Here is a 27,892-nt window from a genome sequence, read left to right as displayed (position 1 = left end):
TATACATTTTAAAAATGTATATTAAATGTACATGTGCATGTGTAAGCTAACACAAGCATTTCCTCAGCATCAGGGAGGTCCCTGTAGGTAACGAGACCCACTTATGCAGCCACAAGCACAATGTTTGTTGGGCAAAACATGGCAGTTTTGTGTTTCTCCTTTCTTCTCCACCCCCCCCCCCCATGATTTCCTAAATTTACCTTTTGTGCTTTTTAGTGATTTTTTTTTTTTACTGGATAAGTTTATATTATTTTAATCTTCTTTTGATGTTTATTGTCTTTCATCACTCATAAAGGCATTGATTCTCCTGTGAATTTTAGCTAGAAAGAAAGTCTTCTCTTGCAGTTGTGTGTGTGTGTGTGTGTGTGTGCGTGTGTGTGTGTGTGTGTGTGTGTGTGTGTGATTTCACCAGCATGCACCCCCTTTACTGACTTTCCTTTAGCAAGAAGTGCTAGATGTCAACTTATTTATTCCTGTCTCTTTTGTATTTTTCTCGACTGCGATTTTTTTATTTTATTTATTTATTTATTTTTAGTTGTCCGGGTTGGTTAATGTTTGTTTTGTCCTGTGTATTTTCAGGAGCTTGCCCTTTTTGTGCCTTTATTTTTACAACCCACCACAGTGGTATATACCTTTGCAGTTCTAACCCCTTTGTGTTTTCGGATCTTAGTGTTCCGACCCCCCCCCCCTCTGAAAAGGTCACCCCCTTTCTTTAGCCTGTCTTTTCAGTCTCTCTTCTGTCTCCTGTCTTCTCCTCAGGCCATGTTTGCCAGCTACGTCCCTGAAATCATAGAATTAATAGGAAACCGCAAGAAATACGGGGGCTCCTATAGTGCGGTTAGTGGAAGAAAGTAAGTATGCCAAGAGGTTTTGCTGCCTCTGCTGCGGTAGAATCCTCTCTGCATGCCATTTTTTTTTTTGGCTCTTGTTTCTTTGTTTCATGCATGTAGGCAATGTTTGCCCGCTACGTGCCCGAAATTGCTGCTCTCATCCTGAATCGGAATAAATTCGGCGGGACTTTTAACAAACATGGAGGCAGAAAGTAAGTCAGTTACATCAGAAAAGATGTGGTTGAGTGACTTTCAAGAGCCCCTATGGCGGTGACACCTGAATCCCGCCCCTCCCTCCTCCTACCCAGGTGCTTCTGTGAGGGAAGGGCCACATTCTGTGTGGGGTGTGACGTCACCTGTGGACTGACTATCCAGACCTGTGCCCACCCGTTCGTGCCTTTCTTCCCCACCTGTCTTTCTGAGAGACCCACTGTGTTTCTCCTGGAACGGGTTGTAGGTAACTGGGCCTGTATCTTCTGTTCTAATCCCTACCAAGTAAACCAAGCTCATTCAACTGGCTTAGTGATGACATTCTGGTGCCCCAGACTAAGGTGATGCCATACTATGGGGTTGTTGTCGTGCAGCAATAACATGGGATCATACTCCAGCAGGGAAGTCTTAGGGAGGGCAAGAAAAAGGTCACCTTGCCTGCTGTAAAGGCATCGTGGCAGCCAGGAAACCAATTCTCTTTAGCCAGGAGGCACCGAACGTGTCCTCAAAGGGACTCATTACTCAGCTGAAATTCCTTCTGGGCAAGACATATTACATTTATGGTATGTTAGGGTACCACATGCTATTCCTGATGGTCTTTTGTTTGACTTCCCATACATCAGTGCTTTCTTCTTGGGGACTATTTCAGTTTGTGTTCAGATAGTTTTATTGATATCAATACCAGTGTCTGGGTTCGTTATCAACCTGAAATTTGACTCCTAAGTAAATGGCAGGGCCTTACCATCTCTGTCTTCTGCCAGAGCACTGTCTTGGGAGGAGAAGGCCTCCGGAGAGGCGGGGATGGTGGCAACCATTCTTTACTTTTTTTTTTTTTTTTTTAACTTTTTCTTGGGCACTCAGCCTTGTTTTTGTTGTTTCTGGGTTTTTGTTTTAACTTCCACAAAGTAAGACGTATATAGCTTTAAAGTACAGCTCAAGGGATTTGTACCTATGTACACACCCAGTAATTACCATGCAGATGAAGATGAGAATATTTTCATCACTCAGGCCCCTTCCTGGTCATAGAAGCTCCTATCACATAACTAGGTCCCCCTCCCCCAGTACATTTTCAGGTGAACTCTTGAATAGCCTATTTTGCTTTTTAAGAGAAAATAAAACTATAGCATTGCCCTTCCCCATCCTCCACCCCCATCTCCTCTGGGCCCAGTAATCATGTTGGATGGAGCAAACCTCATCTCCTGTCAGTGATTCCAGTGCATCCTGAGCTCAGGTGTCCTGTCCTTCCTTCAGAAAATGAAGAGGTGGAAAATAAAAAGACTCATTTTCTTGAACTGCCCACAGGACACCAGTTTCCTTTCAAAGGAACAAAGGACAGTGAGCGAGAGGAGGCCAGTTGGCGTCTCGTCTGTAGAGGCAGCACGTTCCTCCACCTTTCCTCTAATGGAGCCCTCCTCTCCCTATTATCTTAACAACCCTGGATGAGATTAGAACCAAGCTGTTCTGATTTCTGGGCCATTGGTTGGATCCAAAAGGCCAGATAAGTCCAGAGATTCCCATTGGTCATTTATTCCATTGCCAAGAGAAAAACAGCTCCTCTGTCCATTTTGCCTTTAAGGTGTGAACAGGTCGCCATAAAGCAGAAGGCATTCTGAGGGCATGGGCTCTCTTTATTCCTCCCACCCCACTACCTCGGCCAGCATTTCCTTGTCACTGCCCCCGAAGAAGCCAATAAAGTCAATCGCCCCCAAGTCCATGCTGAAAATACTTCTTGACTCTCCCTCCAGGTAAAATTTTTTTTCCCTCTAGTTTCCCTAGTCCGGTGCGGGTGGGCCTGGTGGCGGGTGGCTTTTGTTGGTGGGCAACCCAGATGAGGACTGAGACCAGCAGTCACTCACCCACCCCTGGTCTGATCCCATCATCTTTTTGCCCTGGCACCTCCACTCAAACCCCCGAGTGCTGATGACTTCAGATCACAGACTCCCCGCAGCTTTTGTTCTGTCTCCGTCTCTGTCATCTTTTACCACCGGCTTTTAGCCTGGTGTTTTCTCTGTCTCTTTTTTTCTTCTCCCTTTAGGAAAATACACACTTTGCTTTTAATGTTCTCTTTGGGTCTCTGATGTCCCCCGACCCTGAGGACAGAGAGTCGGTCCTGTCATCAACACTGGGACCGTTCACTTTACTTTACGCATTGTTTCCTGGTTCAAAAGCTAATTACTAAGTAGTTTAAAGAAGCCCTTTGGTCACTTAGATCTTTCATCAGAAAATATAAGCTTGGGAAAGGAACGGTAATAAAGGGCCATTAGCACCCTTTGTTTGATGTTGTTTTTCCAGTCAGTAGAACAAGATTGATGAAATGTTATGTTTGGCCAAAATTTGAGTTTTCATTTGGAATTCAGCGTTGAGAGAATGGGCTGTCAGAATCAATAAGTTTTCTTTCGCTTGGGATATGGGCATGTGGTAGTAATTAGCAATATAAGGTCTTTAGTTGAGCAACCAAGCATGGATTCTGGCAGCAAACATAATGAGAAACTACAGTTGTTCTATTTCTAACGTCAAAAAGTTTCCAGATAAAATTAAATGCATTTGCAAAGGGAAAGCAGCTAAACTTTGTTGAAAGATAGAGCTCAGACTCTTAAAATAGCGTGCTTTGCCCTGTGTTTTTGTGTATGCAAAAATACATGTGCTGTATTCATGGATACACGTATGTGCACTCTTCTCCCCAGGATTTCATCAAGTGAATGCCCAGAATGTAATTAAAACATATACATAGTTAAGGGATTTGTTTACACATGTATATCTTACTCAGAAATACTCTAACAATGCATTAACTTGTCAGAGAATTTAAGGTAACTTGTGACCCAAAAGCTTTGGAGACACACAACTTTGAAATCTAAAGATGATTTAAAGTAAACACACACACACACACACACACACATTAGGCAGAAAAGTTCAGGGTTTTGTTTACGCAACACCCAATTTCAGGATATTGGAGAACATGGAGGTTTTGTTGGCACCTCATTTTTGGTTTTGATCAATGTGTTTGACATAATGTGAACACTTCATATAGCATCCCCAGCACGTCCTCACCGTCAACATGGGATCAAAGGCCTGGCCTGGCTTCCTCCAACATTCGCTTCAGTATGCCTCACTTGACCTCCCACAGGACATCCAGAGCCAGCAGTAGATGTGGGGACATGTCAGCTATTCTCTATCTTATTATGATGCATCAGGGCTCCTAAGAATAGGAATTGGGTGTCAATAACCAGAGGTTCAATGAGTGGCCTCGGCAGGCAGTCTCTGTGGGTTGGAGGTCTTGGGGACAATTGTCCTTTCGGGCTGAGACCCCAGGTCTTATTCAAAAGGGTAGCCTGCCTACGGCCCAGCTGACCCCCGGGGCCGATGCCTCCTCCTTCCCTTCATGTAAGGCCAAAGCTGCTCAGAGGTGGGGGAGCAGCGGGGTGAGGCTCCCATGGCCTTTGGGTCCCAGCTTGCTCTCCTTCCTCCCACGGCCCTTGCCGTTCCCCCCTGAGATTTCCTCTCTGCGTGTGACTCAGCCACTCCTGGTTAGTTTATGAGAACTGACAAGATCATGGTCTGAGGTCACATGGCCAAGGGCCATGGAAAATAATCAGCCACAGAGAGGAATCCATCTGTTGTAACCCCCTTGTTAGAGGTGGCCGGGCCAGGGAGCCATCCAGACCTTGTGTTTCCCATGATGGGCTTCTGGGGCCCCCAACTGAGGCAGTCCTAGGCCAGGTGTTTGGGACAAGGAAGAATGGGATAGCTTTGGATTATTCTTCCGATTTCTGTAGCCAAATGCTGAGAGGACACACAGAGAGGACAAGGTATAATAGACGACAAGGAGAAGGCAAAGGGGACCAGGGAGGTGAATGAAGTCTTCTTGAAGGAGAGGTTCTGTGGCTGAATGAGGAGGCTAGGCCTCTCTTCTGGTTGAGGGAACCATTGTCACAGACTAAGCTAGCTCTAATTTCAATTCAGGAAAGTTGTTTGTGAAACTTAAATACCGTGGCTTCTCTTAGAACTCTTCTTTATATAGACAAAGCTTGGGTCACAAGCTTTTGGGGGCACTTGTAGATGAGAAGTGACTCGTTACAGCCCAGAGCCCTAAGACTGCCTTCTCTGACAGTAAGAATACCTACAAACTTGCATATCGCTTAATTCTCACAGCAACCACCAAAGGGAAGTATTATCATCTCCATTTGCAGTGGGCGAGGAAACTGAGGAACAGAGAGGTTATGTGACTTGCCTGATGTCACACAGCTAACAAAGGGCACATCTAGAGTTTGAACCAAGGGGCAATCTGCTTCACTGGGCCGTGCTGCCTCTGAAGATCATCTCCTGAGACCCCTTTTTGTTCTGAACCTCATGATCCTATGGTTGTTCTTCCACCTCTACCCATAAGTGGGGCCACAACACCGTGCACATGATGGAAAGGAAGAGAAATGCACGAGTATCACTGTGGTCCTGTGTTTCCCTTCTGCTCACTTACTGCCTCTAAGGATCCTCGCCCCACCCCAAGGACAAAAAGGTGGGGAGGGGACTGAACCGTCTCTTTCTTGATTTTTCTCATTTGGTTAGACTAGGAATGTGTGTATTTACCTCTTGTACACTTGTAACAATGAGGGGCTCTCAAGGATAGACAGACGGATCATTGACCAAAATTGTGCCTTATTTGTGGGTCTCAACACTTTCAACCTCTTCCTGGGGAGCTCACTTCCTAGGTTACCAGCCATGGCAGATTGTAGTGATCTGCCAGATGCAGACACCCTCCTAGGCAGAGTCTATCTGCATGGCATCTTAAGAAGAGCATTCCCTGCCCTGGCAGACATATCCACCTGGCTTCCTTCGGTTTAGAGAACTTCTTTGGTGGTGGGTTCTTAACTGTCAGTGAAAATTAGAGTAGCAGGACCTCCCTCCCTCCCTCCCGCCTGCCCCGAAAGTCCTCTGCAAGATCCACTCTCTAGGTTTATTGCAGAGCTGTAGGTGGAAGTGTTACCCTCAGGAGGCTGGGTCTTCCTGGGGGGAGTAAGGCAGTCTGCCTTCAACATGGCCTCAGGATTGTAAAAGGGAGCCCTAAAGCCATAGAGGTTGGCAGAATGTATCATGCTTTTCCATTTAAAAATGAAAACAGAGTACTTTATTATATTCTTTAATGTGGTGGTTATATTTTAAAGAGTTTTCAATAATTTAGACAAGAATTTCAAGAGCTAAGAAATACTAGAGCACAGTTAGTTTCCTGCCTCACTCTCCATTCCTGTTATCATTTCCACTTGCTCATTTTCAGTCCACGGATGTTCACTGAGCGCCTCTGTGCCCGGCACAATGAGGGTTGTGTTGGATGCCAAGGATTCGGTGGTGAGCAAGCGACCTGTGGGACTTGTCCTCAAGGACATTACAGTCGCCAGGAGGTTACAGGCAATGAGCAAGGCTATGACTGAAGAAAATACCAAGTACAAATGTTCATACATGTGGCAAAAATGAACATGAAAAAGACTAAGATCCTATTATAGAGCAAAACAGGGGTGACTTACTGTAAAGAGGTCCTGGGAGGTGACCTTTCAGAGGAGGGGATGTCACAGCCTGTTCCATGGCTGTGCACCCCAGCTTTTGTTACTCCTAGGCTGAGAGGAGTCAACACCTTAGTTTTAAAATTCATATCACACGGACTCCGCTTACAACCATTGGTCTTTGGTCCTACTACCGTGGTCCTACAACCTTGGGAGCAAGTCTTAAAATCTTACTTTCCTTTCAGGCTCTATTTCGCCTGTATAGTATACTCTCCACAGACTTACCAGGAGAGGGTACCCTGCGTATCTTCCCTGGTTCCTTATTAGCGTAGCGGGTTCTTATTAAATTCTGTGTCTCCTCATATCAGAAATGGTCTCCTCATCCATCTCTCTCTGTGGCCTTTGTTCCTTTATGAGACCACTTTCTATTCCCTCCTGCCTGGCTGTCTTGAAATTCCGCTCCATTTTCTCCACCACACTCAACCTTTGCCTGCTGTGGTTCTAGACCAATTTTTGTTTTTTCAAAGAATTAGAATCTTAAACGATCTGCTGTGCCCAAACAGGCATTACCGATGACCCTTGATCAACATGGGCTTGAACTGCACAGGCCCACTTACACGTGGATTGTTTGAGATAAATACAGTACAGAACTGTAAATGTGTTTTCTCTGCCTTGGGATTTTCTTAACATTTCCTTTTCTCCAGCTTGCTTTATGGTAAGAATACAGTCTGTGCCATATGTAACACATAAAATAGGTGTCAATCGACTGTTTATGTTATTGGTAAGGCTTCCAGTCAATGATAGGCTATTAGTAGTCAAGTTTTGGGGAGTCAAAAGTTACATGTGGAGTTTTGACTTCACAGGGGTCGGTGCCTTGACCCCCATGTTGTTCAAAGGTCAAGCATATTTCTTTATAAAGACTCACTCAGTCTACCCCATAGCCATCCCCCCAACCCCAGCCTAGGGGAACTAGCGTGAGTCATGCCTTCACCGTCCATTCCACGTGTGATTATTGAGTGCTTGCTACACACAGGCACTGTGTATAAATGTACTTCTTCAAACCCATGAAGATTTCCAAATATGCCACATCTCTCTTGAGCTATGCATTAATATTATTTGGCCACTAAAGTGGCTGGGGAGTTCAAAATCAGAGCTTATTTAAGCCTCTCCTCTTGGTTCCCAGAGGTGACCGTCTTCCTATAATAACATTTCCATGTGTACTTTTTCTGATAAGGGCTGACTCCAGCACTTGGGAATAGGATGTGGGGTTAATTCGTGTGGTATTGTCTTGGGCCAAGTACCATGGGCCTCCTTTCCTTTCCCGTCTACGTACAGCTTGGGCAACACTCACTCTCGCTGCTGCAAAGCCTGACGTGGCGGGTGGGGGGTTACTCCTGGAGAGAGTGTTTCCTATAAGGTGCCATTTATGATTTCTAGATCACAGACATCACTCTGGTTGAAATGTGACTGAGGCTTTGCATTTCACACAAACGTCTGTCCTTTGACAGGGAAGCCATTCAGTCCTCTTCTTGCATGGCCCATGTGATTCCCAGCCTGAACTCCCAGCAATGTTTTCAGATTCTTAGATTTTAAAAGCCATAAATTAGCAAATCATCAACATATCACCAGGAAGGATCATCTGGTAGCCATTCTAGTCAGAAGGAAACACAGGCCCCAATAACTGATCTTCACAAAGATAGGAAGAACTGTAGACAGACAGATACAGTAAATAGGAAGACAAACAGATAATTCAAGTTGACAGACCATCTTGGACTGATTAGACATTCTGCTTTGATTAACATTAAACTTTTGGGGGAGGAAAAAAGAATTGAGATTGCCCTAATACTTTGGAAAAATGACCCCTTTACTACTTCTGAAATTCAGAACCGAGGGGCAGATACCGAAAGCAAGTGTCATTAGATGCTGTATTGTATAATGTAACATGCTAGGTATTCCTTTCTGATGAGAGGGGTCTTGGTGGGTGTGGATGTGGGCGCTTCTTTCTTTGCATCTGCTTTGGATTCTTGTAAGCCACATCTTCAGCCCCTTTCAAACTTGAAGCCCTATTTAAAGAGACTTGGATGCATATTAAATCAATTTCCTGATAATACCTAATGGAGTGAAGGCTTGCCCCACCCTCCCCCCTCCACTTTCTTGCTGTCTCTCTTCCTTTCCACACACTTTTCAAAATGTTCCAGCTATTGTTCTGAAAACAAGAATAGAAATGTAGGTGGGAGATGAACTGTGTACCTAAAAAAAAAAAAAAAAGTCATATTCAAACCTAGACTTTTGCTCTCAGATAGTCTTTCCTCCATAAAAAAAAAAAAGAAAGAAAGAATTTTGAATATGACTTTTCTAATTATAATCCCTAAAGAATCTTTCTGCTCAGCCTCATGTTTGATTGGGTGAATCCTCCCTGGGTAGTTTCCAAATCTAAACAACAAACACCACCATCCGAGAGTAAGTTTCACCGTGTTTTCTGTCTTCCTGCTATGTCATTTCTTGTGTTGGAAGCCTTTCCAGAGCCACACAAAGTGGTTCCTAGTAGACTTGGGTGTGGCCCACTGCTGCTGCCATCATACACTGAAAATAAACCAGGAAACTCTCTAGCTGTCCAAGCCCAGTGTCTCCTTCTAGTAAACTTACAGGCTGTTGTAATGTGAAACTCATGAAAACCTGATTCTGTGTCTCTCAGGGTTTGGGCTCCCACATCTAGTACAAGTGTTGCATGACAGTGATCTGTTCCCACCCCGGAACCATGGGGACTGCTCCAGATATGGTACCAGTTGTCAGTAAAAGCAATCTCATCCCCCCTTCCTATCCCTTCTTAACTAGGGGACATAGAGGCAGTTCGGAGGTAGATTCATGCCCGTCTCTGGCGAGGCTTTGCAACCTTAGCCACTGAACTCAAAGGCAAATGCTGGCTAGGATATAGAACAGATTTAGGAAAGTTGCCATCCCAGCATGTTTGCTCAGCTAACAAGTATGTGACCCCCTGCTATGTTCCAGTCACTGCGCTAAGTGCTGTGGCTAAAGAATGAGCAAGAAAATGTGGTTCTTGCTCTCCTGGAGCTTACCTGAGACTTTGACCAATCAGAACCATCCAAGGAACAAGCGGTAGCTAAATAGAGGCTTGATTATGTAGGGGAATCATCCCAGTGAAATGCTCTTTGGCAGGAATTTTGTTCAATAAAATCGTAAAGACTGCAAACATTTCAGAGGGAATGCTTCCAAAAGCATTGGATAATTCATATTGTTAAAATGTACCCTTTGGAGCAGTTTTGGGCAAAGGTAATAGCGGGGTGACTTGTGCGCACCTAAAAACCTATGGTTTTAATGATGGGCCCAGTAAAAGAGGGATATGGAGAGACTTGGGAAGGTGGGGGAGCTGCTGACGCTACCCTAAGTGCCCCTGTGGTGTATTATGTCTCAGCTGACCCTGACACTGAGGAGGTAAACTCCTCCCAGTTCTTACCTGTGTAACAGATGCTGGAGGCCAGTTGAGGCCTTTGCAAGTGTGCTGGATCTACTCAGAGGGGATTGGATAGCTAGCAGCATATGCTAGCAGGGACAACACCCTTGGGTGTGGCTGGGGAACAAGGCCAGGATGTGTCAACTTGATTGTCATTATGGGAAGGTAGTCCCAACAACATATGCTCTAGGGCCATGATGCATGATTTACCCGGAGTGTTAGCAGGGAGGTGGGGCTCGCTTTGCACATCAAAGCTAACAGACCTCCCCTTTACCAGGGCAAAAGTAAGAGCCATTTCTGTGCTTGGACTCATTATCCCCCCATTCCGCCTTCATCCCCGAAGGGTATGGTTGACCTTGGCCTTAGTCTTCTCTTCTCTTGGTGCCTCTTATTCAGAAGCAGCATTACCAAGTAGAGACAGGCAAATCTACTTTGATCTGCATAGAGGAGAGTGCTATTCAGTGCCCTGATTTCTCTTAAGATTGGAAGAACCAGGTCAAAGGAAGATTGACTTGCTTGAAAATGGCCAAAGCCTACCAAGTCTGCAGTAAAGGGATGAATAAAATGTGGAAGGGCAAGGGTATTGGGAAGAGACACAGTGTAATTTGTGAGAGAGTCAGGCAGTTATGGAATTGCTCACTTAAGATCGGTGTATAATTCCTCTTGGGGGAAGGAAGGAAAGAAGGGTGGGGAGAGTAAGAAACCCAAACAATACCAGCATACTGGGTTGTTGTGAAAATTAAGTGAGAAATTAAGGTTAAGGTAAACAACTCTTCCAGTTAGGGGCTCTTTGATTATAGGCAACAGAAACTGGTTCTTGCTAACTTAAGCAGGAGAGGAATTTTTTTGGAAGGTTAGAGTACCTTATAGAATTCAGAGAAAAATTGAAGAGCAAGATCCCAGAAAGGACAGAGTTGAGCCAGGCAAGCAGCTCTGGGACCCAGCAAGCAGAAACTCAGGGATAGTCATTATAGGGCTTTGCACGAGGATGGATCCCACTGTGAACTTAGTGTCACTCCATTCAAGGCTGAGAAGTATTGATTGGCCTAGTTCGGGCAGGGAAACTTGATTAAAGTTCCCAACACTATATCTCATTGGGGATGACTGGTTCCCCAAATTAAAAATGAGGTGCCATTGACAGAAGAGAGGGTGTGGGCTGCACATGTCAGTACAACCAATGCCTCCTGAGGTTCTCAGAATTTATTTTCAAGACGTGGACTGAGGCTTCCTTTAGGCAACAAGCTACAAAAGATATTTGATCATTCCTTGGGCATGGTCTAATTATGGAGATGTAATTGTGATCTAGGATGGTGGAGGTATAGATATAGACCCCTCTGGCGTTGTTTAGGTCCTGACCATCTGCATATGATCAGATGCACCTACTTTGTGCAGAAAGTTCTGTTCTGGTCAGGACATCTCAGTATTCACTGTTGGCACTCCCAATAGTCTGTCCTGTGACCTTGCGGCTCTGTTTTATAGAGGTGCCTTTGCTGCACTGTTGGGATCTATTTGCTCAGCCTTCTGCCCCTTTTTAGGGAAACTGCAAAACAGCCTGTGTCTTCCAGAATAGCTCTATTGACAGCTGGATAAGATGATTACTTTATTCTCTTCCTCACTAGGAGGGAGAAGGCATTTCCTTTCTTTGTAATTAGCAAAGTACTAGCTGTGGCCCTGGGTAGGAAGTCTTATCTCCAAACCTCCTTGGGCTTTTTGTTTGCTTGTTTTGTTTTTTCATTTGTTCTAACCAGAAATGGCTAAAGCCAGCGTTTGGGATTATGGCCTCAAAACACACTCACAGTTGTTTTGATTTCATTTTTGCCCTCCTTACATGTACTGTTCTCTCACAAACTCGAAACAGATCTGGGGTAGCAGAATCAGCCAATGATCTGACAATCTTGCAGTTAACTAATGGTTATGTTTCTTCTACACTTACAATGGCATCAGGTGTCCAAGACAAGCACACCTTACCAACCAGTCCATTGGTCAGTAGATAGTTCTGGAAAGTCTATCAAGCTTTGGAGGTCCTGAGCCAGGTCCTTAGGTGGAATGGAAGTGATGGGTTTTGGAGTGATGGGGGTTCGGAGCTGATGACCAGGAAAGAATTCTTGAGACATCTTTGGTGCAAAAAAGTTGATTTTATTAAAGCATGGGGACAGGATCTGTGTGCAGAAAGAGTTGCACTGGGCTTGTGAGGAGTGACTGGTTATATATACTATGGAGTTGGGGGAGGTGAAGTCAAGAGGAAGTTTCTTAAAGGGATTTCCATATGCTAAAACTCACAGATTACTGAGGGCCTAGTTTTGTCAAACTAAGGTAAGTTTTTTTTTTTTTTTTTTTCCCTCTAGCAAAACATCATTAAGATAGTAGGAGTTCCTGGAGATTAGGCTATTGATAAGATTGCCCCTTTCTGGTAATTTTACTAAGATATTTGTAAACTGATAGAGACTCTGTCAATGTAACCATTTGTTTTCTGTCCTTTCCTTTGTTCTTGGGGAGGCAGAAGTGCCTAAGGAATATCACACATATCCCACCTCGGTGGGGGGGCCATGCAGGGTGTCGGGTGGCTTGCCTTATGCTCCCTCATCAGAAGGATGGGACCTGCACAGTCTGGAGCTAGCTTTTGTTGGCCATAGGTGAACTGCGCTGCGTGGACGTCAGTTCCTTTGGGACTGGCTGTCAGTACAGGAGGAAGTGGGAAGGCAGGAATTGGATTAGTCTCCTTCCTTTTAGGCAGTGGGGTCCTGCACTTCACAGGAAAACCTGGTTAACAGTCATCCTGAAGGACATGATCCAAAGTAGGGGAAGCCGTGGGACAAAGCAGTCACAGAAAGCACCACCAGGTGATACAGAAGGTCAAGCCCAGAATCTGCCTAAACCTTAGCTTGTGTGAGAGTCTTGGAGAGATAGTTCTGTGGACACTGAATGGTTCAAATTCAACCTTGGAGGGATAACTTTAAATTTTAGTACTGACCACTGTGTGCTTTGGGTTGTGGGGTCTCTTGCTGCCCCCAGCCTGCTTTCTGTGTGATAAAATGCTGCTGAATTTCCCTGACAAGTCCTTCTTAAAATTCATTCCCACCAAGCCAGTGGCTACCATTGGGGTGTGGGCGGGGGGCAGGGGGAGGTTGGGGGAGGTTGGATGGAAAGAGCATGATTAGAAGTCTCAGCAGAAAGACAGAAGAGATTCTAGCATATGTATTTGATATAAATATTATAGTTTTACAGAGACATCTAGATCAATATATGCCACATTTCATCTACCTCTCTGACAAAGTGAGCACAATGTATTCAGGGAAAGCTGTATAGGATTTTCAATTTACTCTGTGTGATTTATTGTGACAGGATAGCTATGGGTTTTTTAAGTTCTTTATACTTGTTCCAGTAAAAATGGATATAGTATCTTTAAAAATAAACAGCCCAGAGCTGTGCATTTCACATTGTCTTCCTAGAATGAGGCTCTGCTAAAGAGCGATGTGAGACCTCCCTGCCCCCAGGGGGGACCTGATGCAGGCAGATTTGCCTCAGTCCTTGCTCTTTAGCTGTTTTGAAGGGGGGGGGGGGTGCGGTGTGGAGGGTGAACAGGGAACTGAATTAGGAAGTACTGCTGACGTCTAGACGAGATGTGATGGTAGCCTGGACTAGAAGGGCAGAGCTAGAACTCTGTGGGGGGATCCATCAGTGTCGGTGGGAACAGCCCAGTCAGTCTGGGCTCCTTCATTTTGTAGTGACTGGCCCCAGTCTCCTGACTCCCAGCCCAGCGGCATCAGCCCTCCCTCTATCTAGCAGGCACCAAACCAAGGGGGTAGGGCTGCTCTTGCTCTGCCACTCACCTTGTACTGAATCTCTGGGCCTCAGTTTCCACATCCAAATAGCAGGTACTAGACTAAACATTCACCAGGGGCTATTCTCATACTAAGATAAACATGAGACTGTGGAGTGGAGCCCATTACTTTTCAGGCTCTAAGAAACACTACCTGAATCTTAAAAATGTGTAGATTTTAGTTTTCATCCAGCTAACCTCAGCCTCAGTGAGTCTCTGGAGGCCTCATTCACTGGAGCCTTGAAGAGTTTGGGGGCTCCCTCGGCATCCTCCTCTTATGCCTCCTGCCCTTGGTCACCTCCCCTAAGTTGTCCGTTCTGAAAAGCCGCAGTGGAACTAAGCTCAGAAACAGGTTCCAACTCAACTGGGGCATCCTGGCTTCCCTTGGACATCTCTAAGAAGGATAGGAGAGTGATTGAGGAGAATGTGTGGGATTGCATTCTGGAGGCAGAGATGCTTAATGATGAGAGAGGCATACTCACGGTCGTTTAGTGAAGATATACCCTTTAAACAAGCAGTTGGCAATTTTTTGGTGAGCCCTGATAGAGTTTGTAATAGTCAAGCATTATTCTTAAGGTTGTCACACTCATCCACTGATGCCACACTTGCTCATGACACATCAGTCCAGCCTGTGTTTATAGAGCCCTGCCCCCAAACCAGGCCTGTTTGCTTATACTGGATGAGTAACTCTTTTCCACAGAATGCCATCTGCTACTATTTTGGCATTTAAGATGCTTCTTCATGCATCTGAGAGGAATCTTTTGATCCAGCCATTAACATTAGTTTATCCCAAGAAAGGCTTGTTTACAGAACTTGACAAAGTTTTAAAAACCCAAAAGTCCTATCCGATCAGAAATCGTTATTGATTTAAGCTTGTTGGCCATCTTCACAAACCATGCGGCCAGGCCCTGCAAATATCAGTCATTAAGACTGATAAGATTGACATTAAGATAGACTAATCAGTAGTCTGAAGAAGTTCAAATCTAGAGCCTCATTGGGAACAGCATTAGTTACCTTCATAGTGTAACTTTCCTAAATATTCTCCACTGTACATGGATCATTTAGGTTTTCCATATCTTCAGGATCCTTGGACTGGAGAGGCGGTCCTGGGTCGGACATAGCATACAATGTTTAAAATGGATATTTGCATCACTTTGCCATCCCTTGACTGGCCAAATTGTGTGGCTTAAGTTTAAAAACTTGATTTAGAGTTTCTGCCTCACTCACAGTATCTAGTGATGCTGCAATACTGTGATGTTTTTAAAAAGAAAATTTTTTTTTAATGTTTATTTATTTTTGAGAGAGAGCTCGAGTAGGGCAGGGGTAGAGAGAGGGAAATACCGAATTGAAAGCAGGCTCCAGGCTCTGAGCGACAGCACAGAGCCTGATGTGGTGCTTGAACCCATGAACCATGAGATCATGACCTGAACTGAAGCTGGACGCTTTACTGACTGAGCCACTCAGGTGCCCCAACACTGTGACGTCTTAAGTGAGAATGATCTTCGTCCATCCCGGTCCCCGGCTAAGTCTCTCTCCTGGTCCAGTGAGGACCCCTCCATCATCCCCTCCACTGTGTGATGAGGAGGGCATCCTGCTGGCCCAGCTCTGCCTGCCATAAAGAGCGGAAACTGGAATACTCCATCCTCTGCTCTCTGCCCTCTATCACCTTCATCTGAACAAGCATTAGAGTCGGGGACCTGGGTCACATCCTGGGCAAGTCACTTTCTTGCTGTGGGATGTCAGGCATGCGGCTTAAGGAAACTGAGGTTAAGAGAGGTTATCTGCAATGATATAGGTCGTAGGAACATAGGGTTGTTTAGGATTAGGTGAGATTCCAGGGGCCGTAGAGCACTTTACATCTGTTACCTACTGATTTATAGATATCACATGAATCCCACCATTTAATAATGCTTACAATGGCCCAGGCCCTTTACTAGGCTCTTCGCATGTATTATCTATTTAAATAAATCCTCAAGATAACCTCATGAATCAGGAACTAGCACCAGCCCCTCAGAGACTCTGACTTTATAGTTATAAAATGCAGAATTGGTATCTTGCCCAAGACTATTCAGTTATTTAGTGTCTGAGCTGAGCTAACACGGGGCTATCAAAGTACGAATCTCCCATGGTAGGTTTGTAGGTGTCATGGAATCTGGCAGAGACAGTTTTGGATGAGGATCTCTTTGGCATTCTTCAAATCATGCACCATGAACAACCATAACTCTATGTACAAGGAGGACACGCCCTGCTCTCAGTCTTGAATATTTTCAATTATATTTTCAATCACGGAGGACATAAGAAATTCTGCTTCTCTTCTCCCTGAAATAACATCCTTCCCCAAACTGCTGTCCCTGGAATTTTCGAAAGTCTTGCAAATGTTTCTGGAAAATAAATTTCCCTTTTTGCCATCCATCCCTTGTACTCCTGCAGGCCCCTGGTGCTTCCTCAGACGTAGGCTGGTGAGAGCAGATCTTCTAATGCAGATGCTGAGTTAGAGAGGCGACTTCTCCCCATCCATCAACTCTAACTGCATTCAAACATGTTCAATATGTGGGCTTCTTGATAACTTCCACTGTATGGAAAACAAAATGGAGGGAAATGATTATTGGCACAAAAGGAGGAAGTCATAAATCTTCAAATCAGATATAGGACAGATTGGAACAATATGGGTCCTCCAAGGTTGCCATGATAATGTACCTAATAACTCTCCTTGGGCAAAAAGGCAATCTGCTTTCAATCAATCTCGCTTTTTCTGAGCAAAAATACCAATTACGTTGAAGGAAGATTTTTTTTCTTCCTTTTTGATAAAGGCTGCTCTCCACCCCAGAAATCATGCTGTAGCTAAAAGATATATATTCTCAATTGTCTAGAATGGTATTGGACAGCTAGCATCAAATGAGAAAAGTCAATCCTTTTTTTCTCCCCTCTCCTGCCTGCATTTGTCTACTTCTTAAGAGAAGTGAAAGCTAATTAAAGGCTTAAGGGATAATATTGATTGCATTGGAATATATTTTATATGTACCCAGCACATTTTCAACTGAGAGAACCCTGACTCTTTCTAAGGCTGAATAAATCAGCTGGCAGGGCCTTTGATTCAAGGGTGAGAGGGTGAACTCATCTCCTTCCCTTCCACTTCTTGCACATCTGTCCTAGAGATGAATGATTTCAGAAGAGGGAGAGGCAATGCTGGCCGATGTTCATTCAGGCCTTTGCGTACAGGATGGGAAGGATGGATGTTCAGGCATTTACCCAGACCTATCATTGATTTGAGTCCAGCTTTGAATAATCACCAGGCTTCTACTGGTATAGAACTTTGAGCTTTGCAAGGCCTGAGGCGGGAAGCTAGCTGGATGGTATTAGCCTCTCAGCTCCCTCATCTATTGAACAGGGATAAGGAGCTTGCCCAGGATCACACACGTCTTTGGGGGCAGAGCAGGGAATCCCATCTGGCTTATTTTCGCATCCAGGTGAGAGGAAGGGCCCAACCCAGAACTGTCCTGTGGAGGCGCCCGTACATTGGATTCATGCTGGGCTTATTCTCAATCATAGACGTCTGTAGGCAGAAAGCATTAGAATTGCCCCATGCAGCCCCACATGTCAGATCAGGAGGGAGGTCCTATTTCTCTCTCACTTTCTGAACATACTTGGCAAATTCAAAATCAGAGATCTTATGCAAAACATGCAAATCCATTTGCAGCCTGTTTCGTCCATATAAATGCATGTGTCACAAGAAATATTTTAAGATATGACATGATAAAAACGTATATAACCCGAGTGTTCTGTTTACGTCCTATAGTCTCACATGCTGTGTATTTCAGGAGGGAGTTAGTCATGTGGGTTTGGGGCATTTGGAATGGGTGGCCAAGGGACCTCCCTGTACCTGGCTGGCACTTGCTAGAGAATAAAGTGATCATGCTGGGATGTCTCTTCTGAGGCAGCCACTGACAATCTTTCCTCCCTGCGATGGCCTCCGCTTGCCCGGCCACTAAGTGCAGCACCGTAACAATAACAGTCCATAATGGTGATATTATTAACTGCATTGTGCATATTATTGATTTACTCTTTGTTCTGCATCATTATCCTTTCACCAATGAGTTTACTGCCTTATTCTCACATACTTAGTCAAGCACCAAATTACAACGAAAGGGCAGGCTCTTGTAATGGCATCTAATGGAACATTGCATAAGTGATCATCACTTCCTCCCATTATGCGCTGCCTCCAGCCAATGAGCTTTCTGCCTTATTGGAATGTGCACAGAGCAATTATGAGGTGCAAGGGACCTAGCCATTCTAAATTTTTTCCCACGAAATTACCATGCTTCGATGTTCACCACCTACCCATGCCTCAGAGCCCAGCCAGGGATTCAGCCTCTGTCGCTAGCAGCCTGAGAGGCACAGGGACCTGGGCTGAGCCCCTTGCTACAGTCTTCTTATTAGAAGCCAGCAGGTTTCGTCTCCACAGTGAGGCCCCTGCTTTGGGTCATGGGGCTAACTCGTGCACTGAAGTGCTTATTCCTGATTGAGCATTGGATAGCAAATGTAAGTGGCCATGGTACAGCCAGGTTGGTTCAGATTCATCAGATTGGTCTGGGAGCCCAAAGATATTGGGGGGACTGTTGTCCCGGCAGTTCTGGAAAAGAAGCTCATCTCCTCAGGGGGAGCCACCATCTCCAGAAACAGAAGTCCACACCTCCCTGGATCATGGCAAACAGTTCCAGCCTCATCCCTTTCTAGCTTCTCCCCATCTTGAAGTAAATTCCTTCGGCTCTCATGGAAATCCCAGGCACCCTGAGGAGGTAGCTATCTGGGGATGGACAGCCTGCTGCTGATCTCCGATTCCATAGGCATCCCATCCCCATTTAGCCCTGAGTAATGCTCACTTACTGTAAAGTGTTACATGCCCCCATTGTCGGAGGAGTTATGGCGGAAAAATGCAAAATTTCCTTTTTACTGCTTATGGCCAGCAGAGCCCATAACGTGTCAAGCCGCACATTAGCCACCCTGATAAAAGTCCGCTTTCTTACACACAAAATCATCGTTTCAGCAAGATTTGTTATCTCATTACCTGATAAGCTCTATGTCATAAACCAAGACCCATTCGGTAAATCTCTCAGGAGGACGCTTTGTGGGCAGAAAGGGAAAGATCTGAATCTGCAAGGGACTTGATAATGCAGCATTTAAGCGCACGCATAATGTCACTTATTGTTAAAGGCATAAAACCACTTGGCCAAACGGTTGGGCTTTTAATAGGATTTTGTGCAGCATCAGGTGAGAAGCCATATGCCTTTTCTGTCTCGGAGTCTCTGAACACGTGCCAGCACCGCTGCTTTGCCTCACAGCCCTCTGGGGATGGGAGCTGGGCTTTAATTGAGGCCTCGGGAGGAGAAGAATGCTTCCCCGCAGCTGTGCGCTTCCTCTGTCTTGCCTGGGGTGGGTGCTGGGTCCTCGCTGGGTTGGCCCCCATCTAACTGGCTTCTCCTGTTCAGGCACATTGTGGTCTGTGGACACATCACTCTGGAGAGTGTTTCCAACTTCCTGAAGGACTTCCTGCACAAGGACCGAGATGATGTCAACGTGGAGATTGTCTTTCTTCACAAGTAAGGGGCCCCTGCTGTTTCAAGACCCTCCACTCAACCAGGCTTCCTGAGGAGGGCTCACTGAATATCTGTGGAGTGGTGGTATGGGGGCAGTGTTGGAGGGTAGTGCAGAGTTGAATCAGCCACGTGGCCTCCTTAGAGAGGACAATCTGGAACCAATGGAAAGGGAACATTAGTTCAGTGGTGAGAACACCACCTGCCTCTATGGAGCAACTCTGGCAAATAACAGTGAAGTTCATTATGGGTCAGATAAGTCATTACCGTCCCATCAGCTGTCTGAATCTATTTGATCCAGGTGTGTCCACAGTGTCTGGTGTGGAAGATTAGCTGTCTCGTGTGGATTCTTTACAAGTGCAGGAGGGACATAGTGGCCAGGAAAGACACAGACATAAGAGGAAGCAGGGTATAATGTAATGGAAACAGTTGCAACAATAATTCCCATTTCTAGAAACCTCCACTGTAGGACACTGTGCTACTCCCTGTGCATAAGTTCTCTTCTTTAATCAACACAGGGAGTAAAAGTACATGCTGTGAACTCAGAGTGCTCCATGTGAATCTTGACTCAATCAGTTACTCGCTGAATAAGTTACTTAACCTCCCTGGGCCTCAGTTTTTACATTCAGTAGATAAGAAGAACACAATGGTTTTGATCTCCTTTCTTGGGCTGTAGAGAGAATGAAAAGAAGTAAGCCATGTCAAGAATGAATCAGGCACACAGCAAGCGTTCAATAAATGTTAGCTAGTATTATGAAAGATAAAATATATTTGGCTAGATAAACAACATAGAAGGTGGGTCTTATCATGTTTGTTGTGCAGTGGAAGAAAGCAAGAGATCTCCTTCTGCTCAGTGTTGTTGGGGTTTTAAGCTTCATCTGACCCCCATTTAGGTAAAAGGTAGTCAGCCACAGGGATAGAGAGTTCTGGGACTCGGGCATGTTGATGTGAGTGGCACTGTTTTCTTTTCTGATGGAAATGGGCCATCATAGGGCCAGCACTAGCCCCAATTTACCAAGAGACAAAGCTCATGTGTGGTGCTAGCTCCATAGGGGGTTGACAGCCCACAACTCAATCCTGCTCTCAGATCCCACAGAAGTTGACTTTCCTATAAGCTTCTGTTCTGTGCGTCTCCTTCCTTTTGACAGTTGTTCACAGAATACCAAACTGGCTGCCATGTTTGAGCACACCAGCATTTTTTTCTTCTCAGCGCTGAATTCTCCAAGTTCTGAAAAGACCAGCCAGGCTATGAACACAGGAGCAGAACTCACAGATCAATTCAGCGCTTTAGCCTCTCATTACCAGCTGAGGGGCCCATCCTCTGCTGAGCACTATGGAAGGTTCAAGAGAAGTATAGTGTGTAGGTCCTGCCCTCATTGGGCATTTCAAGATGAGCATGTGTGCAACAGCTAGAGCTCAACATCCATGCTATATTCACTGACTGAGGTCAGTTTAGTCAAATGGCAGAATCGCATGGGGCATTTGCATCAGGGAGAGACCACCACTTCTTACATGACCAGGCAGACTTTCTGAGAGGGGCCAGACCAGTAATGGATCTCGAAGACTGGTTGCATTTGCACAGGCACCTGTTTCTCATCCACTACTTGAGTCTGAACCAACAAGCTGGCTGCTAATGCCTCACTTGCTGGGATTCACCTCCACGTCCCCAGCATCTGTCAGCATCAGCTTTGTCGTAGACGGCCCAGTTAATTAACCTCTTGAAACTTTGGGTTAATAACATCCCTTCCTCTAGGGTTGTTTTGAGGTTTAAATGAGTTAATACTTGTCAAGTGCTTAGAATGGTATCTGCCATATAGTAAATGCTCAAAAACATGAACTCTTACTAAGTACTTAATGAATGTTAGGCAAGCATTGACCAACACAGGTCTTGGTACCTAGAAGGTTCAAACGAAATATCATCTGCCATCTAGCATAGTACTTTATAGAGAACAGATATTTTTCATCTTTGCAGAAGTAATAAATGAATGAATAGGTCAATCAGTGCTTTAGTCCTTGTCCTCCAATGGGAAAGGTATCTGTATGGCTCACACTAAGAATGACGAATAGCGTACACATGTGTGAACCAAGAACAGTACCAAGAGTAAATTCACTCTGTCTGTGGCTGCTCAGAGGTGACATGTTTTGATCCAGGCCCCAGGAGATGAGAAGTCCATAGGGCTGAGAAGCAAGGAAGAGGCTTTGAGGGAGGGAAGAGCAGTAGGCTCTGCCAGGGGCACCTTTGACTAATCTCTGAGGTCACAGCTCGGTCTCTCTATTCGTAGAATAGCGATTCCATTCATAACAAAATGAAAGACATTTTGCCCCATAGGCCTCAGACTCTGTGAAGATTGTGAACTGCTTCATTTTACCTTGGTACTGGTTTGGGTTTTCAGTGGGCTGGGGTTTTACTCCTCTTGAGTGTGACCATTTCATTTCTGCAAGAAACGGGGCTGCTTTGAAAGTGAAAGCCTTTTCCTAGGGCTTTCTTTTTGGAAGTCAGAGAGAAAGGAGGCCATGGAGGCAGAAATACCCAAGTCTGTTATATTAATGGCTGTTTCTTCTCTCCCTGCCAGCATTTCCCCTAACCTGGAGCTAGAAGCTCTGTTCAAACGACATTTTACTCAGGTGGAATTTTATCAGGGTTCAGTCCTCAATCCACATGATCTTGCAAGAGTCAAGGTAAGAAGGAAGAGGTGACTTCTGCTTTTACTCCATCTGAGAGGGGGACTGACTCTGTGGTGAGGGCATATGCCTCCCAGGATGGCCAAGAGTCACCCCCATTCCCCTAATGCCATAAGTCAGTATGCCACCAGCCTTGACATCACCCTTCCACTGGCCCCAGGGCTTTGTTCTCTGGCACCTGCCTTCTTTCACTTGAAATAGTCGTAAAATTAGTTCCCTCAATATCCACACTCCTCAAGGAAGCAGACTAGTTGTATGGACTCAGTAGACTCATATACAACATGATAATAAAGTAATTCCCATGTTAAATACTGAAATTAGACTCAAAGTAGCTCTGAAATCTATTATTTACATTGGAGAGGAACATGAAGGGTAAAGTATAAATAAAATGTGACCAGGCCATAAAACATTTTGAGCTTCCTTTTTTTTGGCCCCCACTAAAGACTAAAAGTGAAACACTAAACATGCAGATATCTGATATCACTTAGTGATAGGCTAATCTTTCATTCCCAAATCTGCTAAGTTAGAATCTTCTTATAAAGCAGACCTGAGGTTTATAAAGGAAAGGGCTATAGCAAAGTGACATCTGGTACTTTGCTCATTTTGTATCGGTTTTGTGAGGACATTCGATATTTGCATGGCAGTGGGTATAGATTAATATTGTGAATCCACTGACATCTAAATGCTCACTGTGGTCCCAACATAATTTAGTAAATCATGTAATTGGCAAACATGGATAAGCCAGAAGGATTTGGGTAAATTCTTTGGGTTATTAAAGAAAACTAGAGACAATTTGTGACATACCATGGAGGAAACCGTGGCCCCCCACCAAATGCAGGGATGGTCTGTTAAGTACAACAAACCAGGGAGGACGGATTGCAGACCTGAGCCAGCATGAGAATTCTTATGCTTATAGAGTCCAGTTAATCTTAATATTATCCAGACAGGATCCAAGTTATGACTTAATGTGAAATCTAATGAGAACTTGGAGAAAATAGTTACTGTTCAAGGACCTAATTTAGATGCAAGCAATTATTAGCATAACTCATCATTCCCTCAAAGGAATCAATCTTTTTTTGGCTCATGTTTAGATAAGTCGGTAGGTTTTGAGGTCATCTGGAACACATCATTTCATACACATGGATGTGTTGTCTTTTGAGTATCTGAATGCTAATTCAGTACTAAACGATACCGAGCTGTTATCTGATTTAGGGCTCTTATTGCCTTCTATGCCACAGTTAAGATGTGAACAAGATCAGATGAAGGACTTTGGAGTCTCAATTTCTGAATCCCCGACTACTCAGTTAACTTGGTAACCTGAGAGGAGGGGTTTAGTCTGCCTAATGCCATTTCCCGACTGGAAAAATTAGGATGATGGTGTAGATCCGTTGGTTGGGAAAGGAGGCAGGGAGGGGGACTGAAAGCCTTAATTAATTGTTATGTGAAGAAATCTGGCAAGATTATACCTAAGTGACTGTGCAAAATGAAAAGTATAATTACCAAGGTACATGTCGTACCCTCTAATGGCAACAAGATGAAATGTTTATACCATAATAAGAATTTGCAGCCTATACTTTTGACAAAAAAAAAAGATAATCTCCCAGGATTATTTTTTTTCTTTCCTTGGAAACTACCAGGTTCCCCAAAAGCTGTCAACAGAGAAAGATTGCAAACCAAGCATGGCTATTTATATGTTTGTGTTCTGTGATCTTCCTTTTGGTGTCTTAGATAGAGTCAGCAGATGCGTGCCTAATCCTTGCCAATAAGTACTGCGCTGACCCTGATGCTGAAGACGCCTCCAACATCATGAGGTAATGCCGGGGAGGCCAGGGAAGGCTCTGGGCTTGGCACTCTGCAGCCCATTGGTTGCACTTTGGGGTTCTCTGCAGAGCACCATCTCTGTGGGACCTTCTTTCCCCCATAAGACACCCTACACCTTGCCACAAGCATAGGTGTGGGGGGAGCTGAGCCACTGGTGGCTGTGGAGGGCGATGACACAAGACAAGCTTATCCTTGGCGAATGGGAGCCCTGGGGCTCACAACTGGTTTTGGGATTGAGATATTTTGGACAGGACTGGGAAAGGAAAGATAGATTTAGATGGGTACAGGCCTGAAGTAGGGTACCATGTTCCCTAAGGGAGAGTGGACCTGGGATGTCTTAACTCTGGGTGATTTTGTCCCTCAGAGGAAATTTAGAAGTATCTTGAGATGTTCTTGGTTGTCATAACTAGGGGATGCTGCTCACATCAAGGGGGCGGGTAGAGGCCAGGGATGCTGTTCAACATCCTACAGTGCACAAGACAGTTACCCACAGCAGAGAAGTATCTGGCCCAAAATGTCTAGTGCCAAGCTTGAGAAGCTCCATGTTAGAGCTTTTCGAGCTTGTCTATAGCATGTTGATTAATAGCCCCACAAAGAGGAGTTTGTCGACTGATGAGCTTTTGTTTCAACCAGTTTTCCAAAATGAAATCGTGTCTTTACTGAGAGCCTTCTCAGTGCTTTTAACACTAATATGAATTTCTAAGAGAATGTTCTACAGAGAACGTATCAAACCTATTTAACTCCAATGCCCCCTTTCTTACAGAACACCTTTGGGTGGGTGTGGGCACACTCTGGAAAACATGGCTCAGTGCCCTCCCTGTGCATGGGCGAGGCCCATAGAAGGCCCTTCCCTGCCGACTCCCCACTCCTTATTCTTTTTGCATTTCAGAAGAACACTGTTCTGTGACAACAAAATGATGGATGAGTTAAGATATTTGGCTCCAGAGAGTTAAAGCCCCTTAGGATTCTTCTCCCCTCCCGTGTACATTGCAGAGTAAAGAGAACTGGGAGGGAATCATAAAGAGACACTTCCGGAGAAGAGACCAAAGAGAAGACATCTCACTCCCACTACATTCCCAAGAACGCTTGCCTAATTGTGAGCAGCCGTCCTTTGGTCCAGACAGACCGCCCTCTCCCCACATCCTGGTTTGCCACCATGTCCTGGGAATTTACCTGGGGTGAGGGCTTAGGGAGCTGCTTCCTCACCAGGCTCCCATTGCCCTTCCTTCGTTTCTCATCAGTGGCCCCCAAGTGACATGAGCTCTCCCATCGCTGAGTTGGGGGAGCTCCTCCAGTGCATTTGGGATGAGCGTGTCTTTCCCTCAGCATCTGGACCTTGTGTCTGGCAAGCGACAGCTGGCACAGTGTTCTCTTTCCTCCCGCTTCTCTTTGGCAATATGCTCAGTGCAGTTGTTTTAAGGAAGTTGATGCATGAACTCTTGTAAGCGTGGGACTTGCCAGCCTACGGGGAGATGATGGAATGGGGACATGTGTCCACACCTCGGTCCGCCCACTAGTCACAGCTGGAAAGTGACTACAACAGCTCAGCAGAGAGTGCTTCAGTGAGCCTTTCCTTGAACTAGGATTTCCATCCTTCCCTGCGTTTTTGTGTCATTTGAAATGATAAAAATGTCCCTTTTAAGGAACTAGGCTTCATCATCTTCAGATTTGCAAACATAAAAAACAAAAGAAGATAAAGCTTAATGTTTTGATCCCCCCAGAGAAGTTTAGGGCTAGGGCTTTTTTTCCCCCCAAAAGTGAATAATTGAAATGAATAATAGCTTTGAAACGGGCAATTCTCTTAATCACAGTATTTTACTTAAGTGCGGTAGGGCTAATATGAAGACATGTAAGTTATCAGGGTGATTGGCATGATGCCAAGACATAAAACTTCCCGAACAAAGTTACCATCATAAGTTTAATGATGCCATTCATTAACCAGAATCAGAACTAAGGCGCAGGCAGCAAAAGGGAACAGGAAACTCAGGGTTAAAAATGGGCTCTGTCTTTCCCTTATTTGTATAATCCTCCTTTCTCCTTAGTTTAATGAGACCAGTCTGCCCCTTTTGAAATTAAAATGTCAAAGATCCATTTGAAATGAGCTAATGCAGAAAAACTGGCTGATGCTATGAGCAGAATTCTGAGGGCTGACTGAGGCTCACAGTCCTTGAGTTATTAAGCATGAGCCAACACAACACTTCTTCAAAAATAAAATGAATTCCTTCAAGTGCAAAAGCCCAGGATGAATTTGTGCAGGCAGAAGCTTACGAGTGATCCATTTCCTAAATTCACAAGTTGTAGCTTTTCAGCCGAAATGGCTCCCTGGCTGCCTTCTCTCCATTTTTGCACAAAAAAGGCATGGAGCACAGAGCAGTTTCTTGGTGTGAAGTTTGTGAGGGTGGTCACAATCAATGCACTTGCATTTCTGAGTAGGCTTGGGAGGTGGGCCTTTCTGTGGAATTCCATTCCTTCCTTGTCACAAAGGAAATGTATAATGTCACCTCTGACAGAGTCGGTAATGACAAAAACCATAACTTACACGTGGAGAGAGCTTTTAATGATTTCAAAGCATTTCCACATCTGGTCTTTCATTTGCTGCTCATACCAGAACCTGTGAAGTAAATAAAGCAGGTACTGTTGCCCCCAATGTCCAGATGAGGAAACAGTCACAAAGAGCCCAGGGATTTCCTGAAGGTCACCTAGTTCCTTCGTACAAGACTGGGACTGGAATCCAGGTGTTTCTCTTCTTCCACCTGTAGCCCAGTGACTGTGTCAGGGAGCAGAAGCGAGGGTTGGGGGAGGGGACGGGCAGTGGTCCATAGAGAGCATGGACTGCAGGCGGTTTGAGCCGGGCGATTTTCTATCAGACTGTGACCCCTGCCAGGCCTCGGTACTTATCGCCAACCAGCATTAAAGTTGTCATTTAGACACCAGTATCTATCGAAAGCTGAGTCATTGATCCTGTCTTAAGAGCCTGGCTCAGAAATCATTTTTGTGAGTGGCCATGTGTGTGTGACAATTAGCATCATTTGTCAGACTGCTTGTTTGATTTGTCATCGTTGTCTCAAGTTAACTTAGAGAATTGGACTCAGAGCAAACGGTTTCTAGGCTCGTCCCTAGGGTATGTGAGATTGTAAGCCGTCAGCCCCATGAGTTGGCTCCATGAGTTGAGCTTCCTTTATTTAGACGCCTAGCCCACGACCCCTGCTCCAGAGCCCCCACCCCAGTGCACACATACTCACATGCCAACACCAAGGCACCACAGGACCGCTTTCTTCTTCTATGCCCAGGACACAGTCTGTGGCCGTTTTGTGATTTCTTTTTCACACCACCATGGGGTACAGCAATGGACACACAGTTTAACTTGGCCCTGTGCCTCAAGCTCTCTGGATGGGCCTGGCTGCTGGCCCCACATTCACTCCATTTGGGTGTAATCAAATCAATGTCCCCATCAGACTCCAAGGGTTAGGCAGATCCTGCCTCAACTCTGGTTCTTTCTTTTTCAGAGTAATCTCCATAAAGAACTACCATCCGAAGATAAGAATCATCACTCAGATGCTGCAGTATCACAACAAGGTAGGTCAGTGACAGCCTAGCCCAGGCTCAAATATGCACATGTGTGTCCAGCTACACACGCGCACACACACATACACACACGTATGCACACACGTGCACACATATGCACACACATGCTGCTACAATCCAAAGCCCTGGAAAAGGGGTGGTGGGTAAAAACCTCCCTGGGACTTTTTTGCAGTGCAAACACCTTGTTTACAGTTGGTCACTGAAAGGAAGCATGTGTTCCTTCATGTTTTCAATAGGAAGCATCTATTAGGCCCCAGGTTCAGAACATTGATGCGATCTTAGATCCCATTTCAACAACTCCCACTTTCATGTGCTGCACGTATTTCTTCATTCAGTATTTACTGACTACCTACCAGGTGGTCAACATGCTACCTTGACCTCCCTAACCCCCC

General features: G+C 45.1%; 1 protein-coding gene across 22 annotated transcripts in view; it reads left to right on the top strand.

The window, feature by feature from the left end:
* The window catches only part of KCNMA1 (potassium calcium-activated channel subfamily M alpha 1), a 727,849-nt gene that overhangs the window by 501,660 nt on the left and 198,297 nt on the right, over positions 1-27,892 (top strand). For 20 of the 22 annotated variants that reach the window (XM_027062348.2, XM_053206927.1, XM_027062363.2 and 17 more), the window contains exons 9-13: positions 760-851; positions 19,308-19,418; positions 21,986-22,091; positions 23,823-23,905; positions 27,422-27,491. In XM_027062348.2, coding sequence (XP_026918149.1) covers positions 760-851; positions 19,308-19,418; positions 21,986-22,091; positions 23,823-23,905; positions 27,422-27,491 — 462 coding nt within the window. Of the gene's footprint in view, positions 1-759; positions 852-950; positions 1,043-19,307; positions 19,419-21,985; positions 22,092-23,822; positions 23,906-27,421; positions 27,492-27,892 lie in introns of all 22 variants that reach the window. The other 2 variants (XM_027062381.2, XM_027062391.2) reach the window with 1 other exon arrangement.

The sequence above is a fragment of the Acinonyx jubatus genome, chromosome D2 (assembly GCF_027475565.1).
Source record: "Acinonyx jubatus isolate Ajub_Pintada_27869175 chromosome D2, VMU_Ajub_asm_v1.0, whole genome shotgun sequence".
Classification (NCBI taxonomy): Eukaryota; Metazoa; Chordata; class Mammalia; order Carnivora; family Felidae; genus Acinonyx; species Acinonyx jubatus.
This window is presented reverse-complemented; position numbering and strand designations above follow the sequence as displayed.